General features: G+C 42.0%; 1 protein-coding gene across 3 annotated transcripts in view; it reads left to right on the forward strand.

Moving 5' to 3' along the window:
• DYM (dymeclin) overlaps positions 1–22,823 on the forward strand; it is a 523,552-nt gene that overhangs the window by 147,439 nt on the left and 353,290 nt on the right. For all 3 annotated transcript variants that reach the window (XR_005449814.1, XM_038743768.1, XM_038743767.1), the window contains exon 8: positions 6,714–6,856. Coding sequence is in view for 2 of the 3 variants with exons in the window: in XM_038743768.1 (XP_038599696.1) it covers positions 6,714–6,856 (143 nt within the window). In the remaining variant the exon portion in view is untranslated. The remainder of the gene's footprint in view (positions 1–6,713; positions 6,857–22,823) is intronic.

Consider the following 22,823-nt stretch of genomic DNA (forward strand, 5'->3'; position numbering starts at 1 on the left):
GAATTGTACTTTTGAAGCGCTTAGTATAGCGCTCTGCATACAGTAAGTGCCCAATAAATTTGACTGACTGCCTGACTGAATGAATGATAGACTTGAAACCATTAAGTGGTCTTCCTGAAATATCCCCTGATCCTCTACAGTCCCTTCCTCCTCCAGCCCCTTCTTCCACTCTCTTATCCCTCCCAGTATTATCTCGAGGGATATTCCTCCTCCTCTCTAATTCTACCCCCTCCATCTGTGCTTCTGATCCCATCCCTTCTTACCTGATGAAAGGAATTGCCCCCTCCTTCCTTCCCTCCCTGACTGCCATATTCAACCCCTCATTTTTCAATGGCTGATTAGAAAGTTTCCTCACTGCTTCTCTGCCGTACATGGGCTAGGTAGTCAGAGGACGTGGGTTCTAATCCTGACTCCACCATTTGTCTTCTGTGTAACCTTGGGCAAGTCACCTCACTTCTCTGTGCCTCAGTTACCTCATCTGGAAAATGGGGCTTAAGACTGTGAGCCCCATGTGGGACAAGATGATTACCCTGTATCCACCCCAGTGCTTAGAACAGTGCTTGGCACATAGTAAGCGTTTAACAAATACCACTATTGTAGAAGCAGCGTGGCTTAGTGGAAAGAGGATGGACTTGGGATTCAGAGATTGTGGGTTCTAATCCTGGCTCTGCCACTTGTCAGCTGTGTGACTTTGGGCAAGTCACTTAACTTCTCTGTGCCTCAGTTACCTCATCTGTAAAATGGGGATTTAGCTGTGAGCCCCACGTGGGACAACCTCAGTACCTTGTATCTACCCCAGCTCTTAGAACAGTGCTTGGCACATTGTAAGCACTTAACAAATGCCATCATTATGATTACTATTTACCTATTTTAACATCTCTCTCCCACTGTGGAGTTCCCTGTGGTCAGGGACCCTGTCTACCAAGCCTGTTGTGATGTACATTTCCAAGCATTTAGTACAGTGCTCTGTATGCTCTGAGTAAATACCATCATCATCATCAATCGTATTTATTGAGTGCTTACTGTGTGCAGAGCACTGTACTAAGTGCTTGGGAAGTACAAGTTGGCAACATATAGAGACAGTCCCTACCCAACAGTGGGCTCACAGTCTGAAAGGGGGAGACAGAGAACAAAACCAAACATACTAACAAAATAAAATAAATAGAATAGATATGTACAAGTAAAATAAATAAATAAATAAATAGAGTAACAAATATGTACAAACACATATACATATATACAGGTGCTGTGGGGAAGGGAAGGAGGTAAGATGGGAGCGGGGGGGATTGTTTGAGTTTGTACCAAACACTATAACCAAGTGCTGGGGTGGATATAACATAATCAGGCTAGACACAGTTACTGCCACATATGGGCTCACAGGCTAAATTGGAGGGAGAAAGGCACTGTACCCCCATTTTACAGATGAGGAAACTGAGACACAGGGAAGTTAAGTGACTCACCCAAGATCAAAGAGCAGGCAAGAGGCAGAGCAGGGAGCAGGCCCTCCAACTCCCTGGCCCATGCTCTTTCCACTAGGCCACACTGCTTTCTGTGCTTTGCACAAAGTAAGCACTCATTAAATTTGATTGATTGATTGATTGGAATAGGAAAGAAATTAGATTGCTCTGGATAGAAGAGATATTTCTTGATCAATATAAATTGAACTGATGAGAATAGCAGCTCTTCCCCACCTCCACTTCCACTCCTGCTTCATTTCATAGAATGATATTGATGCCAATTCCAGTACCAAGCTGATTTTGTCCATTTCACATTCATCCTCATGTACTATAACTCTACCCTCCCTTCTGCAAAGCAGTAGTACTACTCTCTTGTTGACTCCCAAGTGGCCACTGTTAGTACCAACTATTTCATATTTTTAACTCTTTCATTAAAAACACTGAGAAGCAGTGTGGCTCAGTGGAAAAAGCACGGGCTTTGGAGTCAGAGGTCATGGGTTCAAATTCCCGCTCCGCCAATTGTCAGCTGTGTGACTTTGGGCAAGTCACTTAACTTCTCTGTGCCTCAGTTACCTCATCTGTAAAATGGGGATTTAGACTGTGAGCCCCCCGTGGGACAACCTGATCACCTTGTAACCTCCCCAGTGCTTAGAACAGTGCTTTGCACATAGAAAGCACTTAATAAATGCCATTATCATTATTATTATTATTAATCCTCTGGTTTTCAACATCCCTGTTATCTTGCCTTAGACGATCTCACCAACTACTTTTTTATGGTATTTTTTAAACACTAACTATGTACTAAGCAGTGGAGTAGATACAAACTAATCAGTCAGTCAGTCATATTTATTTAGCACTTACTGTGTGCAGAGCACTGTAGTAAGTACTTGGGAGGGTACAATAGAGCAATAAACAGACACATTCCCTGCCCGTGATCAGATTGGACACAGTCCGTGTTCATTCATTGTCATATTTTTTGAGTGTTTACTGTGTGCAGAGCACTGTACTAAGTTCTTGGGAGAGTACAATATAACAATAAACAGACACATTCCCTGCCGACCACGAGCTTGCAGCTGGAATGGGAAAATCAATATAAATAAATAAATTACTAAATTATAGATATGTGCATAAGTTCTGTAGGCCTGGGGGGCATGAAGAACAGTGCTTTGCACATAGTAAGCGCTTAACAAATGCCAATTATTATTATTATTATAAAGAGAGCAAGTCAGGGTGATGCAGAAAGGAGTTGAAGAAGAGGAAAGGAGAGTGTAGTCAGGCAAAGCCTCTTGGAGGAGATGTGCCTTCAGTAAGGCTTTGAAAGGCGAGGGAGTCATTGTCCACAAGGGGCTCACAGTCTTAGCCCCCATTTTCAGATGAAGATAACTAAGGCACGGAGAAGTTAAGTGATTCACACAAGGTCACGTAGCAGACAAACGGCAGAGGCAGACTGTGAGCCCGTTATTGGGTAGGGACCATCTCTATATGTTGCCAACTTGTACTTCCCAAGTGCTTAGTACAGTGCTCAATAAATACAATTGAATGAATGAATGAATGATTAGAACCCAGATCCTCTGACTTCCGGGCCCATGCTCTTTCCACTAGGTCGTTCTGAATCGAATCTGTCAGGCATGAAGTTCCCCTAAGTCCCCCTCATCAGATCCTCCTTACTCCCCTCAAAACTCTCATCCTTCCCCACTGCCTCTGAAGGGGAGATCTGTCTCCTGCTTTCAAAATCCATCCCCTCCACCTATGCTTCCAACTCTAACCTTTCTTTCATGCCTTCTAAAACACTTGCACATACATTCCTCCTATTTCCCTAACTGCCATCTTCAGTCATTAATTTTCAAATGTCTACTTCTCCTCTGCCTTCAAACACTTCTGTCTCTCCCCTATCTTAAGAAAATCTTATCTGGATCCCACTACCCTGTCCATTTACTGCTTCATCTGCCTCCTCCTTTTCCTTCCAAACTCCTTGAATGGGTTGTATGTATCTGCTGCCTCTACTTACTTTCCTCCAGCTCCCTTTCTGACCCTCTACAGTCATGTTTCCACACTCTTCACTCCATGAGATTTCTCTCTCCAAGGTCACCAGTGACCTTTTCCACGTCAAATCCAATAGACATTACTCAATTCTCCTCAACCTATTGGCTGTCTTCCTGGAAACACTAGGTACTGTAGTTTTACTGACACAGTTCTCTCCTTGTTTTTTTACTGCTTTAGCCAGACCTTCTCGGGCTATTTCGTCACTTCTCCCTCAAGTTCCTAACCTCCACCTTCCCGACACACACTTTTTATGATTTTTGTTAAGCACTTACAATGTGTCAAGCACTGTACTGAGAGCTGGGGTAGATGCAAGTTAATCAGGTTAGACACGGTCCCTGTCTGACACGGGATTTATAGTCTAAGTAGGAGGGAGAACTGGTATTGGGTCCCCATTTTGCAGTTGAGGAAATTGAAGTACAGTGAAGTGACTTGCCCAAGGCCACCCAGCAGGCAAGTGATGGGAATAGAGTTGGGATTAGAACCCCCATCTTCTGGCTCCCAGGACTGTGCTTTATCCACTAGGCCATGTTGCTTCCCTTAGGAATTTCATCCATTCCCATTGCTTCAACTGCCATTCTTATGCAGATGACTCCTAAATCTATCTTGTTTGCCTCAACCTCTCTGTTTTCTACAATTTTGCATTTCCTCCTGCCTCCAGGCCATAGATCCATGGGTGTCATGTTGGCTCTTCGGTCTTCTAGACTGTGAGCCCACTGTTGGGTAGGGACTGTCTCTATATGTTGCCAACTTGTACTTCCCAAGTGCTTAGTACAGTGCTCTGCACTCAGTAAGTGCTCAATAAATACGATTGATTGATTGATTGATTGATTCAAGCTCAGTATGTCCAAAACTGGAGAATAGAAGGGGACCAGAACTTAGCCTTGAGGGACTCCCACAGTTAGAGGGTGGGAGGCAGAGGAGGAGCCTGCAAAAGAGACTGAGAAGGAGTGGCCAGCAAGACAGGAGGAAAACCAGGAGAGGACAATGTCAGTGAAGCCAAGGTTAGATAATGTTTCTAGTAGGGGTGGTCCACAGTGTCAGAGGCAGCTGAGGTGTCAAGGAAGTTTAGGATGGAATAGAAGCTGTTGGATTTGGCAAGAAGGAAATCATCAGTGACCTTTGAGAGGGCAATTTATGTGGAGAGAAAGGGGTGGAAGCCAGATAGAAGGGGGTCAAGTAGAGCATTGGAGGAGAGGAAGTAGAGGCAGAGGGTGTAGGCAACTAGCTCAAGAATCTGGCAGAGAAATGGTAGGAGGGAGTTGGGGCAATAACTAGGGGGAACCATGGTGTCAAGGAAAGGTTTTTTGGATAGGAGGTACGTAAGCATGTTTGAAAGCAGTGGGGAAGAAGCTGTTGGAGAGTGAACAGCTGAAGCTGGCAGTCGGTGGGGATGAAGGGGAAGGGGCAAGTGTTTTGATAAGGTACAAAGGGCTGGGGTGTCTGAGGCACAGGTGGATGGGATATATTTTAAGAAGGCCGGAGATCTCTTCTTGGGATACGGCTGGGAAAGATGGGAGAGTCAAAGAAGGGGCAGGAGGAGGGAGGGACAGATACCCCCTTTTTATGGATGGAGAAACCGAAGTCCAGAGAAATTAAGTGACTAGCTCAAGGTCATACTGCAAGCAATTGGCAGAGCCAGGTTTAGAACCCAGATCCCTTAACTCTCAGTCTGTGACCTTAAGGCACTCAACCATCTCTGTCTCTCTTATCCACTCCCACTTCTCTGCTACTACCCCCCAGCTCACACTCTTTGTTCCTCTCAAGCTAATTTACTCACTTTATTGCCTTCTTCCCTGCCTCTAATCCTTCTTCCTCGTTTTTAAAATTTGACAGATCACAGGACTCTTCACTTTCAAAAATCCTTCTGAAATCTCTTTTGGGGTCCTTTCCTGATTAATTTTGGATCTCCCTCGTGTATGACCCTCCACTGCCAGCTAGGGTGTTCTGTGTCACTCAAGCACGTTAAGTACTCCCTATTCATTCATTCAATCATATTTATTGAGCGCTTAATGTGTGCAGAACGCTGTACTCTCCCGGAGCACCTTTCTACATTTATTACCTAAGCACAAACTCATGTACATTGTCCCTTGTTCTTTTTCTTCCTATCTGGAATTCATTGTAGTGTCTGTCTCCTCTGCTAGAATGCAAATCCACTGAGGGCAGAGGTCAAATCTACTGTCTATTTTACTCTCCCAAGCACTTAATAGAGTGCTGGGCCCTCAGGAGGGGCCCAGTAAATACTTTTGATCGATTGTTTGACAAGAGGCTTTGGGCTTAAATGCAGCAAAAGACATGTAATGTGTAGATATTAGTAGCTTGATTAATAAAGCTGTCCTGAAGGAGGTAGACTATTTTCTCTAATAATTTTTTTTAAAAATATGGTCAGGCCTGGTTTGAGTAGTCATGCTTGAAACCAGCTCAGTGGACTAGGTGACCTTTTGATGCCCCTTTTTGCCCTGTATGATTTTATGAATTTACTTTTGCTACTCTCTCTACTACCTGTCATGGAAGAGTTGACTTAATTACGCTATAATCCTGAAAGTGGGCAAGTGTTCTTATTTGTCCAACTCTTTTCTTAGCATCACTATTGAAGCAAATATTTGGAGCAAAATACTGCCTCTTCCATTTTCTGTTTTTGCTGCGAGCGGATTACCGGGGTCAATGAAGAAGAAATTTGGATGAATTTAAAAAAAAACTCAGAACTTAAAAAGGCCAATATGAAAATTTGATGGATTCGTGTTTAACTTCAGAAGTTTGTAAAAATGAGAAATCCGTCAATTTAAGTAGATGGTACTTTTTGTAATTTTCTTGAATATTTGTGTGTCTCCCCCTTTCTACTGCTTCCACCTGATTTTATTGGAAGCACGTTGAGCATTCTTCCCAACTCAGCTTTTTGATCACGAGATACTCTATGAAAGAGTCTTCCCGGGAATTAGTTGGACCAAGCCTATCGCCATATCTAGGATTTCAGGCAACAATTTTTAGAGAAAGCAAGTAAGAGAAAGAGTGAAATGTATTGATGCATTTGTTCCATGAATTCATAGGTCCCCTAGATTCATTTGTGCCTTGAAAGTTATTTTTTTTTAGATGTGTGGGAAAGAGCGGCATCAATCTTTGCATTGTTATCAACCATAAAAATATCTTTGTTAATTCTTGTGACATATTTAGAAGCCCAGAGAACTTTGAAAAACATCAAGATTTTCTTTCTTGCAGTCTTCCTTACACCAGCAGACTTGTGAAAACGTTGCTTTACAACTTCATCAGACAAGAAAAGAGACCTCCCCCTGGGGCTCACCTCTTCCCTCAGCAGTCCGATGGTGGAGGCCTGCTTTACGGGCTGGCTTCAGGAGTGGCAAGTAAGTTCTCTGGGGTTTTTTCCCCAAACTCGTAGCTGTCACTGTAGAGTATGTGTACAAATTACTTTCTGGGATTTGTCTAATGAGGTATGAAAAATTCTGTACATTTGGCAATCTCAGGTCTCAGCTGCATAATGCCTGTGCAGCTGGCTGAATGCGAGCTACAGGACAGTAAGTGCAGCAGTTATTTTTTCTGAATTCTGTTCCCATGTAGTAATTTACTTTGAGTGTGTAAAAATCATACCTGGAGTTATTACTGTTTTTCCAAGTGTTTGCAAGTAAACATCCTCATTATGTGGGTTCAAATGCAGAATAGGAACCAAGTATGTTGAAACACTATGTATTAATGTTTAAAATCCCTTGCTCTGAGGACTGCTATATTATTCTGGAGCCCAGCTAGGTCATTTCAAGGTCTAGTCTACCCTAAATCCACCTCATGGTATTACACTCACTAGGGCAGTTGGCAGAGTTAACTGAAGGATTTTCTAATGAACCTTGCATATTGGTTAACTTGGGTTTTGGTCTGATGCCATGGGGAATGAATTCCACCGCAAAGGACCTCCCCAGATAATTTCATATCTCTACTTTCCAGTATTCAGGTCTAGAGATTTTCATTATAAATATCTCAGTTACTCCATCTGTTCCACAAGGAAAGTGATGGTAAGTAAACAAAACCAAATAGCGTCATTATGGAGGGATTTGTAAATTCATATCAGCATCTTATCTTATACTTTGGAGAACAAGGAAGTCCATTGTAATTTAATTTGGTCATAGCCACTAGTTAGGCAGGATGTCATCTTTTTCATTACTTGTAACTTTGACCAAAAAGTATACTACTAGAGTTTTAGAAATAACCCTTTAGATTTTCTATGCTTCTTTCCTTCTTTCCTCGTTCCTCCTTTATTTCTCTCTCTTCCCTTCCTCCTTCCTTCCTGATCTCTCCTTTTCCTTTCCTATTTTCCCTTCCCTTTTCTTCCCTCCTCATTTCTCCTCTCTTTTCTTTCCTTCTCTTCCCACCTCCTCCCTTGTCTCTCACATATTCTTCTTTTCCTTCTTTTTCTCTCTCATCTTTCCTCTCTCACTCTCCCTTTCACGTTTCCTCCATTCAGCACACTGGACAAGATTCTTGCTTCCAACTCCAGCACTCAATAAACAGATCAGTTACAGTCCTGGTTTCACACAGGGCTCTGAGTGAAAAGGGAAGGAGAACTTGTGTCTTATCCCTAAACATTCACAATAATATCTGCTTCATTAACTTAGCACTTTCCTAACATAAAGTAAGGTTTAGTTAAACAATAGTACTTGTTGAGTGCTTACTCTGTCCAGAGCACAGGATTTAGCACTTGGCAAAGTATAGAACAGTCGGCTTCAAGGCTCTCCATCACCTCACCCCCTCCTACCTCACCTCCCTTCTCTCCTTCTCCAGCCCGGCCCGCACCCTCCGCTCCTCTGCCGCTAACCTCCTCACTGTACCTCATTCTCACTTGTCCCGCCGTTGACCCCCGGCCCACGTCCCTCACCTGGCCTGGAATGCCCTCCCTCCACACATCCACCAAGCTAACTCTCTTCCTCTCTTCAAAGCCCTATTGAGAGCTCACCTCCTCCAAGAGGCCTTCCCAGACTGAGCCCCCTTTTCCTTCTCCTCCTCCCCAACCCCCCACCTCCTTCCCCTCCCCACAGCACTTGAATATATATTTGTACAGATTTATTACTCTGTTTTACTTGTACATATTTACTATTCTATTTATTTTGTTAATGATGTGCGTATAGCTTTAATTTTATTTGTTCTGATGACTTTGACACCTGTCTACATGTTTTGTTTTGCTGTCTGTCTGCCCGTTCTAGACTGTGAGCCTGTTGCTGGGTAGGGACCGTCTCTATATGTTGCCGATTTGTTCTTTCCAAGTGCTTAGTATAGTGCTCTGCACACAGTAAGTGTTCAATAAATACGATTGAATGAATGAATGAATGAATGGTCAGAAAAGTTTGTTGCAGATGTTTTTTGCAGATGCTGGTTCAGTCTCTCCTCCTATCCTGACTGGACTACTGCATCAGTCTCCTCTCTGATCTCCCATCCTCCTGTCTCTCCCCACTTCAGTCTATAATTCGCTCTGCTGCCCAGATTATCTTTGTGCAGAAACGCTCTGGGTGTGTTACTCCCCTCTTCAAAAATCTCCAGTGGGTCCCTGTCAACCTACGAATCAAGCAAAAACTCCTCACTCTCAGCTTCAAGGCTGTCCATCACCTTGCCCCCTCCTACCTCACCTCCCTTCTCTCCTTCTCCAGCGCAGCCCACACCCTCCGCTCCTCTGCCGCTAACCTCCTCACTGTGCCTCGTTCTCGCCTGTCCCGCCATCGGCCCACGTCCTTCCCCGGGCCTGGAATGCCCTCCCTCCGCAAATCCGCCAAGCTAGCTCTCTTCCTCCCTTCAAAGCCCTACTGAGAGCTCACCTCCTCCAGGAGGCCTTCCCAGATTGAGCCCCCTTTTTCCTCTCCTCCTCCCCATCCCCCCGCCCTACCTTCCCACAGCACTTGTATATATTTGTACAGATCTATTATTGTATTTTTTTTACTTGTACATATTTACTATTCTATTTATTTAGTTAATGATGTGCCTGTAGCTTTAATTCTATTTGTTCTGACGATTTTGACACCTGTCTACATGTTTTGTTTTGTTGTCTGTCTCCCCCTTCTAGACTGTGAGCCAGTTGTTGGGTAGGGACTGTCTCTATATGTTGCCGATTTGTACTTCCCAAGTGCTTAGTACAGTGCTCTGCACACAGTAAGCGCTCAGTAAATATGATTGAATGAATAAATGAATGAATGTTTTTAGAAATTTTGTACATTCTTTCGGGGATTACTTTTGTCAGCTTATTTAATGGATTTAGCTGTTAAAGCCTTAGAGACCAAGAATGGGATATCCTTAAGGAGCAATCTGCCAGTGTAGCTACATATCCTCATGGAGGCAGTAAAAGAACATGCCTTTGTTCTTAAAAAAAAAAGGAAGCCTACTGGCTGAAAAAACACGCTGTATGTGTGTCAGGATTCAGGTATGCCCCACCAGTCTGTTAACTTTCCCTTGTTTTTCTGTCCATTAGGTAGGTGGCAATATTTCAAAAGCTGAAAATGTTTTAATTGTGTCAGTAATTTTTCTTCTGGTGCAGCAGCACAGTGATCATTTTAAATATGTGACAGCACTTTAAGGGAACTCTGGTATTTGCTTATTGATAATTCATTTAAAATAATTCATTTTTTACCTTCTATGTTCACCATTCATTTAAAGTCATTAAAAGCAGCACCTCATATTTGTTTTTGTTCTGTATTCGTGAACTTTTATACAGCTCCTTTTTGAAATGATTTTGAAAAAAACCCAAGTAGAAGTTTTAAGTCATGATGAAATAATGTGAGACAAAGGAAAATGTTCTTTTTTGCTACAGGCAGTACTTAGCTAAGGCTGCAAAGGAAGAAGCAGCATGGCTTAGTGGAAAGAGCACGGGCCTTGGAGTTTGAAGGACCTGGGTCCTAATCCCTGCTCTGTCACTGGTCTGCTGTGTGACCTTGAGCAACTCACTTCAATTCTAAGTGCCCTTACCTGTAAAATGGAGATTAAGACTGTGAGCCCCACGAGGGACATGGGCTACGTCCAACCTGATTTGCTTGCATCTCCCCCAGCGCTTATTATAGTGCCTGTACCTAGTAAACCCCTAACAGATATTATAAAAAATTAATAAATAGGCCCTATTTATGTGTAAAGCAAACAAATTCCTAAAGAAAGACTAGATACATTGTTTCATTTGAAGGTTATTTTATGGGGGACTTTTTTCTTCCTGTAGCCTTATAAGCACTATGTATTCCATTTCAGTGTGAGAGCAGCGTGGCTCAATGGAAAGAGCATGGGCTTTGGAGTCAGAGGTTGTGGGTTCAAATCCCGGCTCTGCCAATTGTCAGCTGTGTGACTTGGGGCAAGTCACTTCACTTCTCCGTGCCTCAGTTACCTCATCTGTAAAATGGGAATGAAGACTGAGCCCCCTGGGGGACAACCTGATCACCTTGTAGCCTGCCCAGCGCTTAGAACAGTGCTTTGCACGTAGTAATCACTTAATAAATGCCATAATTATTATTATTATTATTTGTCTCCTGGAAGCAGAATGGCACGCTTTGGGGACTGATCCCTTCTCCTGGGGATGGCGCACCCTGTTGCATGTAAATCCTGGGGCCCAATGCATATTTAGTGATATTTTCAGAGACTCAGGTATGTGAGCAGGCAAGAACTTCAAATCGGCCTAAAAGTAGAAGCTGTATTTGGCATTAGCATTTGAGACGCTATTTCCCAGAGTTTGTGATACTTGACTGTCTATGGGCAGACCTCTCCATTTTCAGGCATAATTAGCTTTTGGTATGAAATAATGTTCATATTTTACATTTTTCACTTACCAGAAATCAACTAGTATAATTAAGGATGGCTTAGAAATCAATTCCAGAATAGTAGTAGGTAATTATGGTTTAAGCCCTATCTAGGAGGGATGACTAGCCAAAAAAGGTATATGAGTGCTATTTTTTGTATGTTTGACCATATTTCAGTCTTTTCTTCCCATCCAACTGTTCTGGTCATGACCAGACATCATTTTATCCACCTGTAGTCTTTAATCACATTTTAAGGAATGCTAAGAAACCAAGATTCAGAAATCCCAGTGTAGAGAGAGGTGGCCTTGTCCGTATAATCTATCAATGACTCATTCATTCATTCAGTCGTATTTATTGAGTGCTTACTGTGTGCAGAGCACTGTACTAAGCACTTGGGAAGTACAGATCGGCAACATATAGAGACGGTACCTACCTAACAACGGACTCAAAACTAGCACTGTTTAAATCTTCTCTATAGGACGTTGAATAGGCTGAAAATAAAAATAGGTCTAAGAGGACTTTGGATAAATTAATGATCAGTAGTTACATGAACCAGAAGTATACCGTATTTTAAGGGCTTCTCTGCACATACTGTTTTAAGGAGATCAGTTTGGCCTAGTGGATAGAGCACTGGCCTGTGAGTCAGAAGAACCTGGGTTCTAATCCTGATTCCACCACTTGTCTACTGTGTGGCCCTGGACAGATCACTTAACTTCTCTATGCCTCAGTTACCTCCCCTGTAAAATGGGGATTAAGACTGTGATCCCTATGTGAGGCAGGGACTGTGTCCAACCTGATTAACTTGTATCTACCCCAGCGCTTAGTATAATACCTGGTACATAGTAAGCGCTAACAAATACTATTAAAAAAAGTCTTGAAGACAATGCATGCTGTGTTGAGATTGGATCCTGCGGGCATCTGTATTAGACACCTTTGTGCATACTTAACGCACTGTGTCCATGAAAATATAGTAGGCTCCCTTTTCTGACCCCGTGCCTTTCAAGACATGAGTTATACATACATCATCTTTGCAAGAAGAGGTCAGTGCAAGGTTTTGTACCAGAGATGCCAACTTCATAAGAGTGATGTGGTGAATGCCCACACAGCTTTCTGAGCTGGATTCCCAGCCTCATTCATCAGATTTTCAGTCAACCAGGACTGAAAAAAACCCAAACAGTGACTAACTAAACTAACTGGCCTTGCTAACTCTGAAGCCTGTCCCTTCCCAGTCCTTAGTCTCTGCCTCTGCGGCTCAGTGGAAAGAGCCTGGGCTTGGAAGTCAGAGGTTGTGGGTTCTAATCCTGGCTCTGCCACTTATCTGTTGTGTGACTTTGAAGTCACTTAACTTCTCTCTGTCTCCATTCCCTCATCTGTAAAATGGGGATTAAAACTGTGAGCCCCATGTGGAACAACCTGATTACCCTGTATCTTCCCTGGTGCTTAGAACAGTGCTTGGCACATAGTAAACGCTTAACAAATACCAACATTATTATTATTCTTACTCACTCAGTTACACTTAATCAAACAATCAGCCATATTTATTGAGCACTTAGTGTGTGCAGAACACTATGCTAAGCACTTGGGAGAATACAGTATAAAATAATAGCAGACATTCTCTGCCCACAGTGAACTTACAATATACAGGGATGGGGGACTGACATTAATGCAAATAAATAAACTATGGATATGTATATAGGTGCTGTGGGCCTCGGAGGGAGGATGAATAAAGGGAGCAAGGCAGGGCAACACAGAAGGGTAGAAGGGAGTGGAAGGAAAGGAAGAGAGGGCTTAGTCAGGGAAGTTCCCTGGAAAGAGATATGTCTTCAGTAAGTTCTTCGAAGTGGGGAGGAGCACAGTTGTCCGTTGGATATGAAGAGGGAGGGTGTTCCAGGCCAGAGGCAGGAAGTGAGTGAGCGGTTGACAGCGAGATAGACTGTTTGCAGAGCACTGTACTGAGTGCTTGGGAAAATACAATAGAGTTGGTAGATTCCGATCCTTGCCCACAAAGAGCTTACATTCTGTAGGAGGAGTCACTTCAAATTAATTACAGATAGGGGAAAAATAGAGTATAAGGATATGCACGTAAGTGCTGTGAGGCCAGGGTGAATTTCAGAATTATGAAGGAGTTCACAGCCAAATGCATAGGTGTCATAGAGGGGTGGGTGGGTAGGGAAAATGGGGGCTTAGAGAAGATTTTGTGGAAGAGATGTGATTCTAGGAGGGTTTCGAAGGTGGGAGAATGGTGGACTGTCAGTTATAAAGGGGTAGGGCGTTCCAGGCCAGAGGGACGACATGGCCAAGGGATCAGCGTCATGACTCTGTGGGATCAGTGCCACAGAGTGCCATTAAATTATTTTTTCTTTTTACCCTTAGTTTAGTCTGGAGTGTGGTGCTACGTTGTTACCACAGATGTCCTGACAGTCTTCTGACCACTTAGTCTAGTCTTTTTGTATTGATTAGAGTTTTATATTAACTGGCACAATTTAAAGAATGCAGTTGAAGAGCTTAAAAAAAAATTAACTTGTGGTTTTCCTGTGTTTTCAAAGGTAAAAACCAATAGCAAGGGTAGGTTTGGCAGTACTTAGAATGAGTGATTATAGCTTAATTTATTGGACTTAAGATGCATTACACGACACAACAGGATTGTTTGTTTTATTAGAGAACTTTGCATTAGTACATGTAATTGCTTAGTTTATATTCTACTGACAATTATATTTATGTATAATAGAAACCAATCAGTGGCTATTTTCCTTTGTCATTTCTGAGTATGGTGTTGCATTCTTAATTCAACATTTAAAAGTGATTATATGTGATGGTAAACATTCATTTTGATTGGAATGTGGGAAAAGTGTATTTTAGAGTTCAAGGATAATTTTTAAATTTGATTTTCATTAATATAAAATCAGATGTGGCATTTTGAAATGAGCTTTATATTTCAAAATAAACCAGCAGGCCAATTTTTAGTTTAGTAGCCAATATTGTGTACATTTTTTGACTTCTGATTAAACCATATCACTGCTTAATCTTTTTCAAAATATTTATGGAATAGGATTATCTCGCATTTGGGCCTATTTAATTTAATATCATTTATCCAATTTTTTTTTTTATTTTGGCCTTAATCAGGAAGCAAGTGATGTGATTTTTGCCTATGATCCTGACTTGGAATTGATGTAAATTGATAATTCAATTTGTAAAGATTAGATGGTATTATATTAAACCGCCAACCATAAATAGATTTGAGGATAGGTAATAATGTAAATTAGTAATAATCACAGTGTCAAAAAAGAAAATAAGTAATTTAGACCACGACTATCAAATTGAAATTTAGTGATTTTGTTTCTGTGACCCATCTGTGTGAAACAAGTGCCATATTAGATTGTACTTCCCATTTGATTTTTAAGCTGTAACTAAACTGTAAAAGAGACATGGTAACAATTAGTTACTGGAATGGGTTCGGGAGATGTAGAATTTTCTTCTCTGGAGGGCATTAAAATTGGGATATAGTCTCCTCCATGTGGAATGGTAAGTTTTGCTCAGAAATTATGGAATAGATAAAAAGAGGTCCTCTCTGGGCCTTGCCAGCTTAGGAATGAATATGATAATATGTGAGTTGTGTTGTATTCTTTGGGAGAAAAAATATTTCAAATAAATTCAAGGTGATTTTACTTTCTGGGCTTTAATTTCATTTTTAATAAGGTCCCAGAAAATAATTTTGCAAAGGTAAGTCCTTTTTTAAAACATACCTTAATCAGTTACCCACCTTCTTTCTGAAAAACAGCCAGTAAATGGAATTTTAAAGTGGCGCTCTGTTCCCTGGCATTTAGGAGGGTTGGAGTGGGTAAAAATAATGAATCAAGTCCTAAAGTCCTAAAAACCTGTGTCTCTTTCTCCTGTCCCCATGGAGCCCCTTTGATAATGACCTGAATAATGGGGTGTCCCAGTTCTGGGTCATCTGCTATCCCTGGAAGTCTAAATCAGCCCCAAGGTTTCCTCATGATTTTGAGCCATATCTAGAGTAGGCCCAGATTGTCTCCAAGGTTCCTGAGTGTCCTACAGCTGTCATTTATGCCCGGAAATAAACCAGAGCTAGGCTGGACCTTCTTTTCTGCTTTTAGGAATAGGTAAAGGAATTAGAGTTCTTCATGGAGATTTCCTCCGTGCTATCACCTCACTGAGAACTGAAAAGTTTGAAAAATGCTAGCTCGAATACTCACTAGTGGTCTTGAGAGTGAAAGGGTCAGAAAATTAAGGAGAAGAATATGGGAGGTTCTTTGCTTCCCTGTTAATGCTGATACTGGGTGGGCGCACCAGGGTTGGGATGAGGAGTGGGCCAATTGCAACTATTCATTCAGAGCGGGACATAGTTCTGCTTTTCTCACAACTATAATTGTATCTCCAGTTCTAATCGGGGTCTAAAGGGATTCTCACAAAACTGGGGTCAGGCCCAGGTTGTCTAACATCTGGAGTAACCAATAGGTGGTGCAGATGGGGGAAAAGTTCAGTTTATCCATGGGAGTTGCATCTCTCTTAATCCATTAATTTATAAATATTGAGGCCTCTAAGTGTATAAAAAGAACTTGTCTGTGCCTGTTGATTTAAAATTTTTTTAAAAAAGGATTTAAGCAAATTTTCAGGGAATCATTGGCTTTGGAACATGGGTAAGAAGACATTTTGAATAATTGGATCGGAATAGAATTTATTTGTTTTTTTGCCTCCGCTTCCCTCAGCTAGATTCTAATTTGATATTATGTAAAACTTGGGTCGTACCAGTCAACCTGGGGAAATATGTTTTAGACAGACATTGTCAGCGTTGAGAGGCTCATCCAATTTGAATTGCATGGGTAGTAGTTCCTGTGATATTTGTTCTGATTTGCTAATTGTCCTAGGTCTGTTTTTATTCATTTTTCCTTGCCTGCCACCGCTTATTTGTCTGTTAATAAGAATCAGCTAAGCAAACCTAAAATAATTTCATGCCACGTCCTGGGAGGCTTGTAGAAAATAAATGAAAGTGGACATACAATCTGATGGTAAACTGGTTTAATTTCAGCAGGACTGATAGTGTTGGGTTGTTCAAGTTTTGTCTTTAACAAGGGGAGATCGATTATTGTGAAGGACTTTGAATTTTCAAGATATCTAAACATAAAATCTGAAACCAAATGTCCTTCCTCATGTTCCACTTCACCATCCCCACCACATTTGGACTTAGATACGCAGAGACCCATAGTCTTTTTATGGATTGGAAAACATGCCTTTCATTGTCGTCTCCATTTCAGGATCAAAGGATGCTATGGGCCAGCCTGTGAGTTTTGTTTAGGACCATGGCGGGGCTTACTGCGTTTGAGGCTGCGTGTAAGGGTCCCCAAACTGTCAGGACCACTGTTGGTCCCCTCCTTGTCCAGATGGGAGGGTGAGAGATCTCCAGCAGTGTGAATCCGCAACTGGTCCCCCCATCCCTCCACCCCACCATACCAGATCACTAGGCCTGCTGCTTGGGAGACATTACCCACCCCTGTGCCATCAGCACGCTCTCCAGCTCTTTCTCTAACTGGGAGGGGAGGAAAGCCTAGTAACACAGCTTTTTAGAATATTGTGAAGGCCGCAGCTGTGCCTGCAACTGTGACTTTTGTGACTGTTGGACACACCTGCCAGAAGCCTGAAACTCTCCTCCTCAAACAACACAGCCGTATTGCTCTGGTCTTATTTGTGTTTATTCTTTTTTTGTACTTTGTAGGCACATTTTTACTGTTCCACCTTTCCTTTTGTGTCTTTAGCCAACCTCCTCCTTTAGTCTTAAGTTATGAGCACCTTGGGATCCAGGGACTGTGCCTAATTCTCAACTGGGTATTTTTTTCTCGAAGCTCAGTAGAGCACTTTGCCCAAGGTAGGCACTTAATAAATACTATTGCTACTACTACTGCTTCTGATGTAACTTTCCAGCCTTTCTAGTGTTTCAATTCATATTACTTTCCCTGCTACTCTTTAAAATTTTGAGTATCAGTGTTGACTCAGAGGCAATCCCAGCTTACTTTTTCTGAAGACTCATGAGGTGTCCAGCTGTTCTTTATTTCTCCTTTAGGGTGCAAGAGTATGAATAGTGGGCTCACAGTCACCGTCTTCACTTCTCTGCGCCTCAGTTCCCTCATCTGTAGAATGGGGATTAAGACTGGGAGCCCCACATGGGACAACCTGATCACCTTGTATCTATCCCAGTGCTTAGAACAGTGCTCGGCACATAGTAAAGCGCTTAACAAATACCATTATTATTATTATTACAAGCAAATCCAGCTAATACCGTGCTCTGCACACAGTAAGCACTCAATAAATATATGTTTGTACAGATTTATTAATCTATTTTACTTGTACAAATTTACTATTCCATTTATTTTATTTTGTTAATGATGTGCATCTAGCTTTATTTCTATTTATTCTGATGACTTGACACCTGTTCACATGTTTTGTTTTGTTGTCTGTCTCCCCCTTCTAGACTGTGAGCCCACTGTTGGGTAGGGACTGTCTATGTTGCCAACTTGTACTTCCCAAGTGCTTAGTACAGTGCTCTGCACACAGTAAGCACTCAGTAAATACAGTTGAATGAATGAATGAATTAGGTATGGGGGTGGTTCGTGACTCAGCTTTACAGACGAAATAAAACACGATATTCGGTATCATAGGAAGGAACCCTTAATTAGCGTATGAGAAAACATTAATAGTAAAAGATCTCTTAAGGCATCTCTTAAGCCCTCAACCCGGGGGCGATGAGATCCCTGACACTATTTAAGCCCTCAACCCAACGACATTGAGAATTTCCCACCATGGGATGATCAATCCTGTTGGGTGTTCAGGGCCTTAACCGGCCGGGCTGACATGGGCATCTCCCTGCCAAGAGGTCCCTCGGGCCCCGTCTGTTCCTGCCTTCCCTTTGGAGGATAGTGAGCAGCCAAGTACGGGCTGAGACCAGCACGGACATCCCATTGGGCAGACCCCTCTGCCTGAGATTGTCTTTTCGGATAAGAGCAAGCAGCAGTGACAGGCGTTTCCCCCCAGCTCTTATCCTAGGCTTGTTAACTGTTACATCGAACTGAGCTTTCGGCTTAATGGCCCTAATCTACTAATTACATTTCCATTGTCCTGCTCTTAGAAGACATCTTGCCCAGAGCCCTGCTGGTGGGTCCACGTTTAGGTGTTCACTTGGAGCCTACCATCTGGCTCACCCCCAATCACAGGAGGTTTTATGGTGATGAGAAATAAAGATAATACAGTTAATGCAAGGGGCAAACTGCACACTTCATGTATCTACCCCAGTATTTATGTCACTTAGTAAGCCCTTAACAAATACGATGATGATGATAATGATTTCTACTACTGCATTTTGGGGAAATTTCCAGGGACTCAAGGAAATGTCACTGATTTTGACCAACTATGTCAGGCATGCACGGTAGACTGTGTTAATACAGACTTTTCTGTCTTGTATATCAGCCTCTGCATGTGTGCCAGGGTGACAGCATTTTACCTGCTTTGGTGCTAATTTTTTCTTAATACTGCCGAGCCACTGTATTGTTGCTTAGCATCGGAGGCGTGGGTTAGATGATTCCCTAACCACCCTTTCAACTTTATTGATTTAGGAAAAGTAATTTCAAAATCATGTTCATCTGTTAGCCAGAAATAGGACGTAGTATTGAAAGAATGCAATAATGGTTGAAGTTCTGAATTTGCCAAATGACCTCAAGGCCATGGCTGTCGAGGGCCTTAGCCCACATGCCTTGGAGAGTGTTTGCAAGTGCAGCAAAATGACATCCTCTAACACCTCTGTTCGTTGGACTGTGGTTTGTGTTCCAGCATATAGTCAGCTGCCACCCCCTAGAAAAGTAGGGAATCCCAACTCCAAAGGCCCTCATTACTCTCCCAAGTGCTTAGTGCAGTGCTCTGCACAGAGTAAATGCTCAACAAATATGATTGATTGATTGATACTCCTAACCAACTGTACTTTGTCTCTTGGCACAAGTATAGGGAAACAGATAATCAATCATTCAGTCGGTTTATTGAGCACTTCCCGTGTGCAGAGCACTGTACTAAATGCTTGGGAGAGTACACTATAACAGAGTCAGTAGGCATGTTTCTTGCCCACAAAGGAGTTTACAGTCTAGAGGAGCGTAGAGTTAAGAAATACAATTAATTGAAGAGGCAAGGCAATCAAGGGATGTGGATGTGATGCTGATCCCTAATGCTCCAGATTCCTTTTTGGAAATAAACTGGCAGCATTTATGTGGAATCACTCCAGGGCCTCAAGCCATTTCTCCTATGTCTCTGCCACCCACAGAAATGATGTCATTTGCGATGAGTGTTGGGGTGGGATTCTGGGTCAGTGGTGCCGTTCCCTCTTTTCTTAGGTATCGGTAGTACCCTGGCAAAAGTTACCTTCCCGAGATGTATAGTACTTGTTAAGCACTTTACTATGTGCCAAGCACTTTTCTAAATGCTGGGGTAGATCCGAGTTAATTAATTAATTAATTCATTCATTCATTCAGTCATGTTTATTGAGCACTTACTGTCTGCAGAGCACTGTACTAGCCACTTGGACAGTACAATTTGGCAACAGATAGAGACTCAACAACAGGCTCACAGTCTAGAAGTGGGAGACAGACAACAAAACAAAACAAGTAGGCAGGCTTCAATAGCATCAAAATAGATAAATACAGTTAATACAGTTTGGTCCCTGTCCCCATCCCCCATGGAGCTCACAGTCCAACTAGGAGAGAGTAGGAGTTAATCCCCATTTTACAGATGAGGTAACAGAGGTACAGAGAAGTTGAGTGACTTGCCCCAGGTCACACAGCAGACACATGACAAAGTCGGGATTAGAACCTAGGTCCTCTGACTCCCGGTCCCGTGCTCTACGCACTAGGCCGTGCCACTTCTAATCTCTAGCTATGTGCCGGTATCCTGGGTGCCCATCAGCAGTCCACTCTCCAGTTCTCCTAGGATATGCCAGAGGTAGGGAAAAGTTAAAGGGCTCACCCTTGTCGGTCCACTTCTGTTTAGCCACCAAATAGCTGCATTGTTCATTCATTCATTCAATCGCATTTATTGAGCACTTACTATGTGCAGAGCACTGTACTAAGTGCTTGAGAATTGTTGAAGAGGAGGCAGGCAACTCCTCTGAATCGATTCCTATTAAATTGGCATCCATTGTCTGAGGATGGCTGATTTTTCCCTCTTCAGTGTCAAGTTTCTCCTCACAGGTTCCCCCCACCAGCCCCAAATTAAAGTTCCTTCTTGGGAATTGATCTGTGGCAGATTGGTTCCTTGGAGGAATTTCCAATAAGACACTTTAAATTTAAGGAGGGGAGTGAGAATCAGTGTTGTGTTAATCCCCAAGCTCCAGTTTCCCCAGTAGATTGTAAGCTTCTTGAGGGCAGGAATCGTGTCTACTACCCCTGTTGTTCTTTCCCAGGTGGTTAGTACAGTGCTTATTGATTGAATTTGCAGCTACTCGAATGAAGGGTGAGAGTTCAGGTTGCTGATCCTCAGGAGTTTTTTTGGCATTCTTCCTGAATTTCTGCTTTCCAGCTGTACTGTGCTCTGTTTTAATGCCCCACCAGAATCTGACTTTTAGCCCAAGGAAAAAACAAGGAAATTAATCGACTAGTAGAATAATAATGTAGAACAAATTTCTCAGTGTATAGTGATACAAGCCAATCGCCGTAGTACGTGCTGTGCTATCCAAAGACCCCGTGGAAGAATCGGTGTAACAGGCCTTGTGCAGCCCCAAGCTGTCCATAAGATTAGGGGTATTAAGGGAGCTGGTCAGGATTCTGTTTGAAACCCCAAATAGGCCTTTTGGAAAGCCATAAAGCTATGTGTGGACCTATTAAGAGGAAATTCACAGACACAATATTTGCAAGTAATAACTTACTCAAAGAATATGTATTTAGAAGAGGATGGAAACTCCCTATGGAAAGCTAAAAGTGCCAATTCCAAAACCAGAAATCCGAACCTGTATTTCTTTGGATTAACTTTTCCAACAAGCCTTAACTAGGAGAGAAAATACCAGTTTACCAAATGGAGTATCAACTGGCTTTTTTTCTCGGGGCAGGGTGGAGTGAGTTATATCAGCAGTTCAGCTAGGAATACTGAGCAGGAGAGGGAAAGGGCAAGAGCAAGCCAAAGCCATCTGCAGCTCCTCTTGCTGGATTCCTCCAGCTTGACATCACTCCCCACAAGTTGGGATAAGCTCCCTAAGGAAGCAGAGGCAAAACTCTACCTGGAAAGCCCTTGGTGGTTAGCAGTCTACTGGATGTCACCCCCTTTTCCCACTGGGAAATGTATTTTCAGCTCCTTTTTCTGCAATTCTAATGCCCCCCTCCTACGAGAGGTTCAATCGGCAGTTTTGAGAATGCCCCACAGGCCAACAAAAAGGGTAGATGGGAAACATAAGGTCCTTATGGGCCCAATGAAACAGTTGGGCTATAAATTTTTAGTGGTAAAAAAGGGGAATTAATGCAAGAGATCCCCAAATTTCTAGCCTTTACCTTTTCGGCCATAGGGTTGTCTAATATGTTCAAGTTCTTTAAGTCTGTTCAATTCCTAGGAAAACATGGGTGAAATAAGGATATACCGAGAGTCATGATGAAAAAAAAATTTTCCATTTTTAGTTTGAGACAAAGCCGTAATGTGATTAAAACTTTTCACATGTAATATTTTAAAAGAGCCAAGCTTGATTCAGTGTGTTCTGCCAAAATAGAATTTCCATCACAAACATAATGTTTTTGCAGAATAACCCTTGATGTATGTTTTTTTTTCCATTTGTGCAAGCCATCAAAAACATTTTTTTTCCTTTGCTGCTGTGATGGATATGCTGACCAAATTATAATAAGCCGAAGTAATGATTCTTTGCTTAGGCAAATAATAATGTAGCAATAAAATTAACTTCTTTGGTATAGAAGATTAAATCACATTCCTTCCAGAAATAGCTGACGAAGAAAGTATTGGACTTTTTTTGAGATAGTTATTGCAGTATAGAAACGGTCACATGGTTTACTTGATGGGTTTTATTATTTTGAGCTCAGAAGAGTTGACTTTCCTGGGGTGACTCACTTGGGGAAAGAAAAACTATATTAAATGTAGAAGAATGTGGCACCTTGAAACAGGCATCCTTGTGAAAAGAATAGGTTTCAATTTATAGCGGTTTTGGGCTTTCATGAGGAAAGTGGTCTTCTAAATATAAAGGTGTAGTTGTAGTCCAAAGTTTTAATTTTTGTAAATCCTTGGGAAGTGCTTATGTGTTTTCACTGATTTTTGCTGTCAATTTCAATTTTTCAATATAGTACTTGAGCTCCTATTAAAGAAAAAATAGGATCTAGGTTATCGTTATAATAAAAATAGCATTCAAGTTCCAGTGTCCAAAGTCCTAGATGTTAGATAGGAATGTGGATCATTTTTTTGGTAATTGTTCATAAATCAGTAGACTCAATTTAATGATCCTCTAATGGAGTTTAAAATACTTTGAAGCTTTCCTTTTTATGGTATTTGTAAAGTGCATATTGTGTGTCAAGCACTGTTCTAA

This window comes from Tachyglossus aculeatus, chromosome 3 (assembly GCF_015852505.1).
Source record: "Tachyglossus aculeatus isolate mTacAcu1 chromosome 3, mTacAcu1.pri, whole genome shotgun sequence".
NCBI lineage: Eukaryota > Metazoa > Chordata > Mammalia > Monotremata > Tachyglossidae > Tachyglossus > Tachyglossus aculeatus.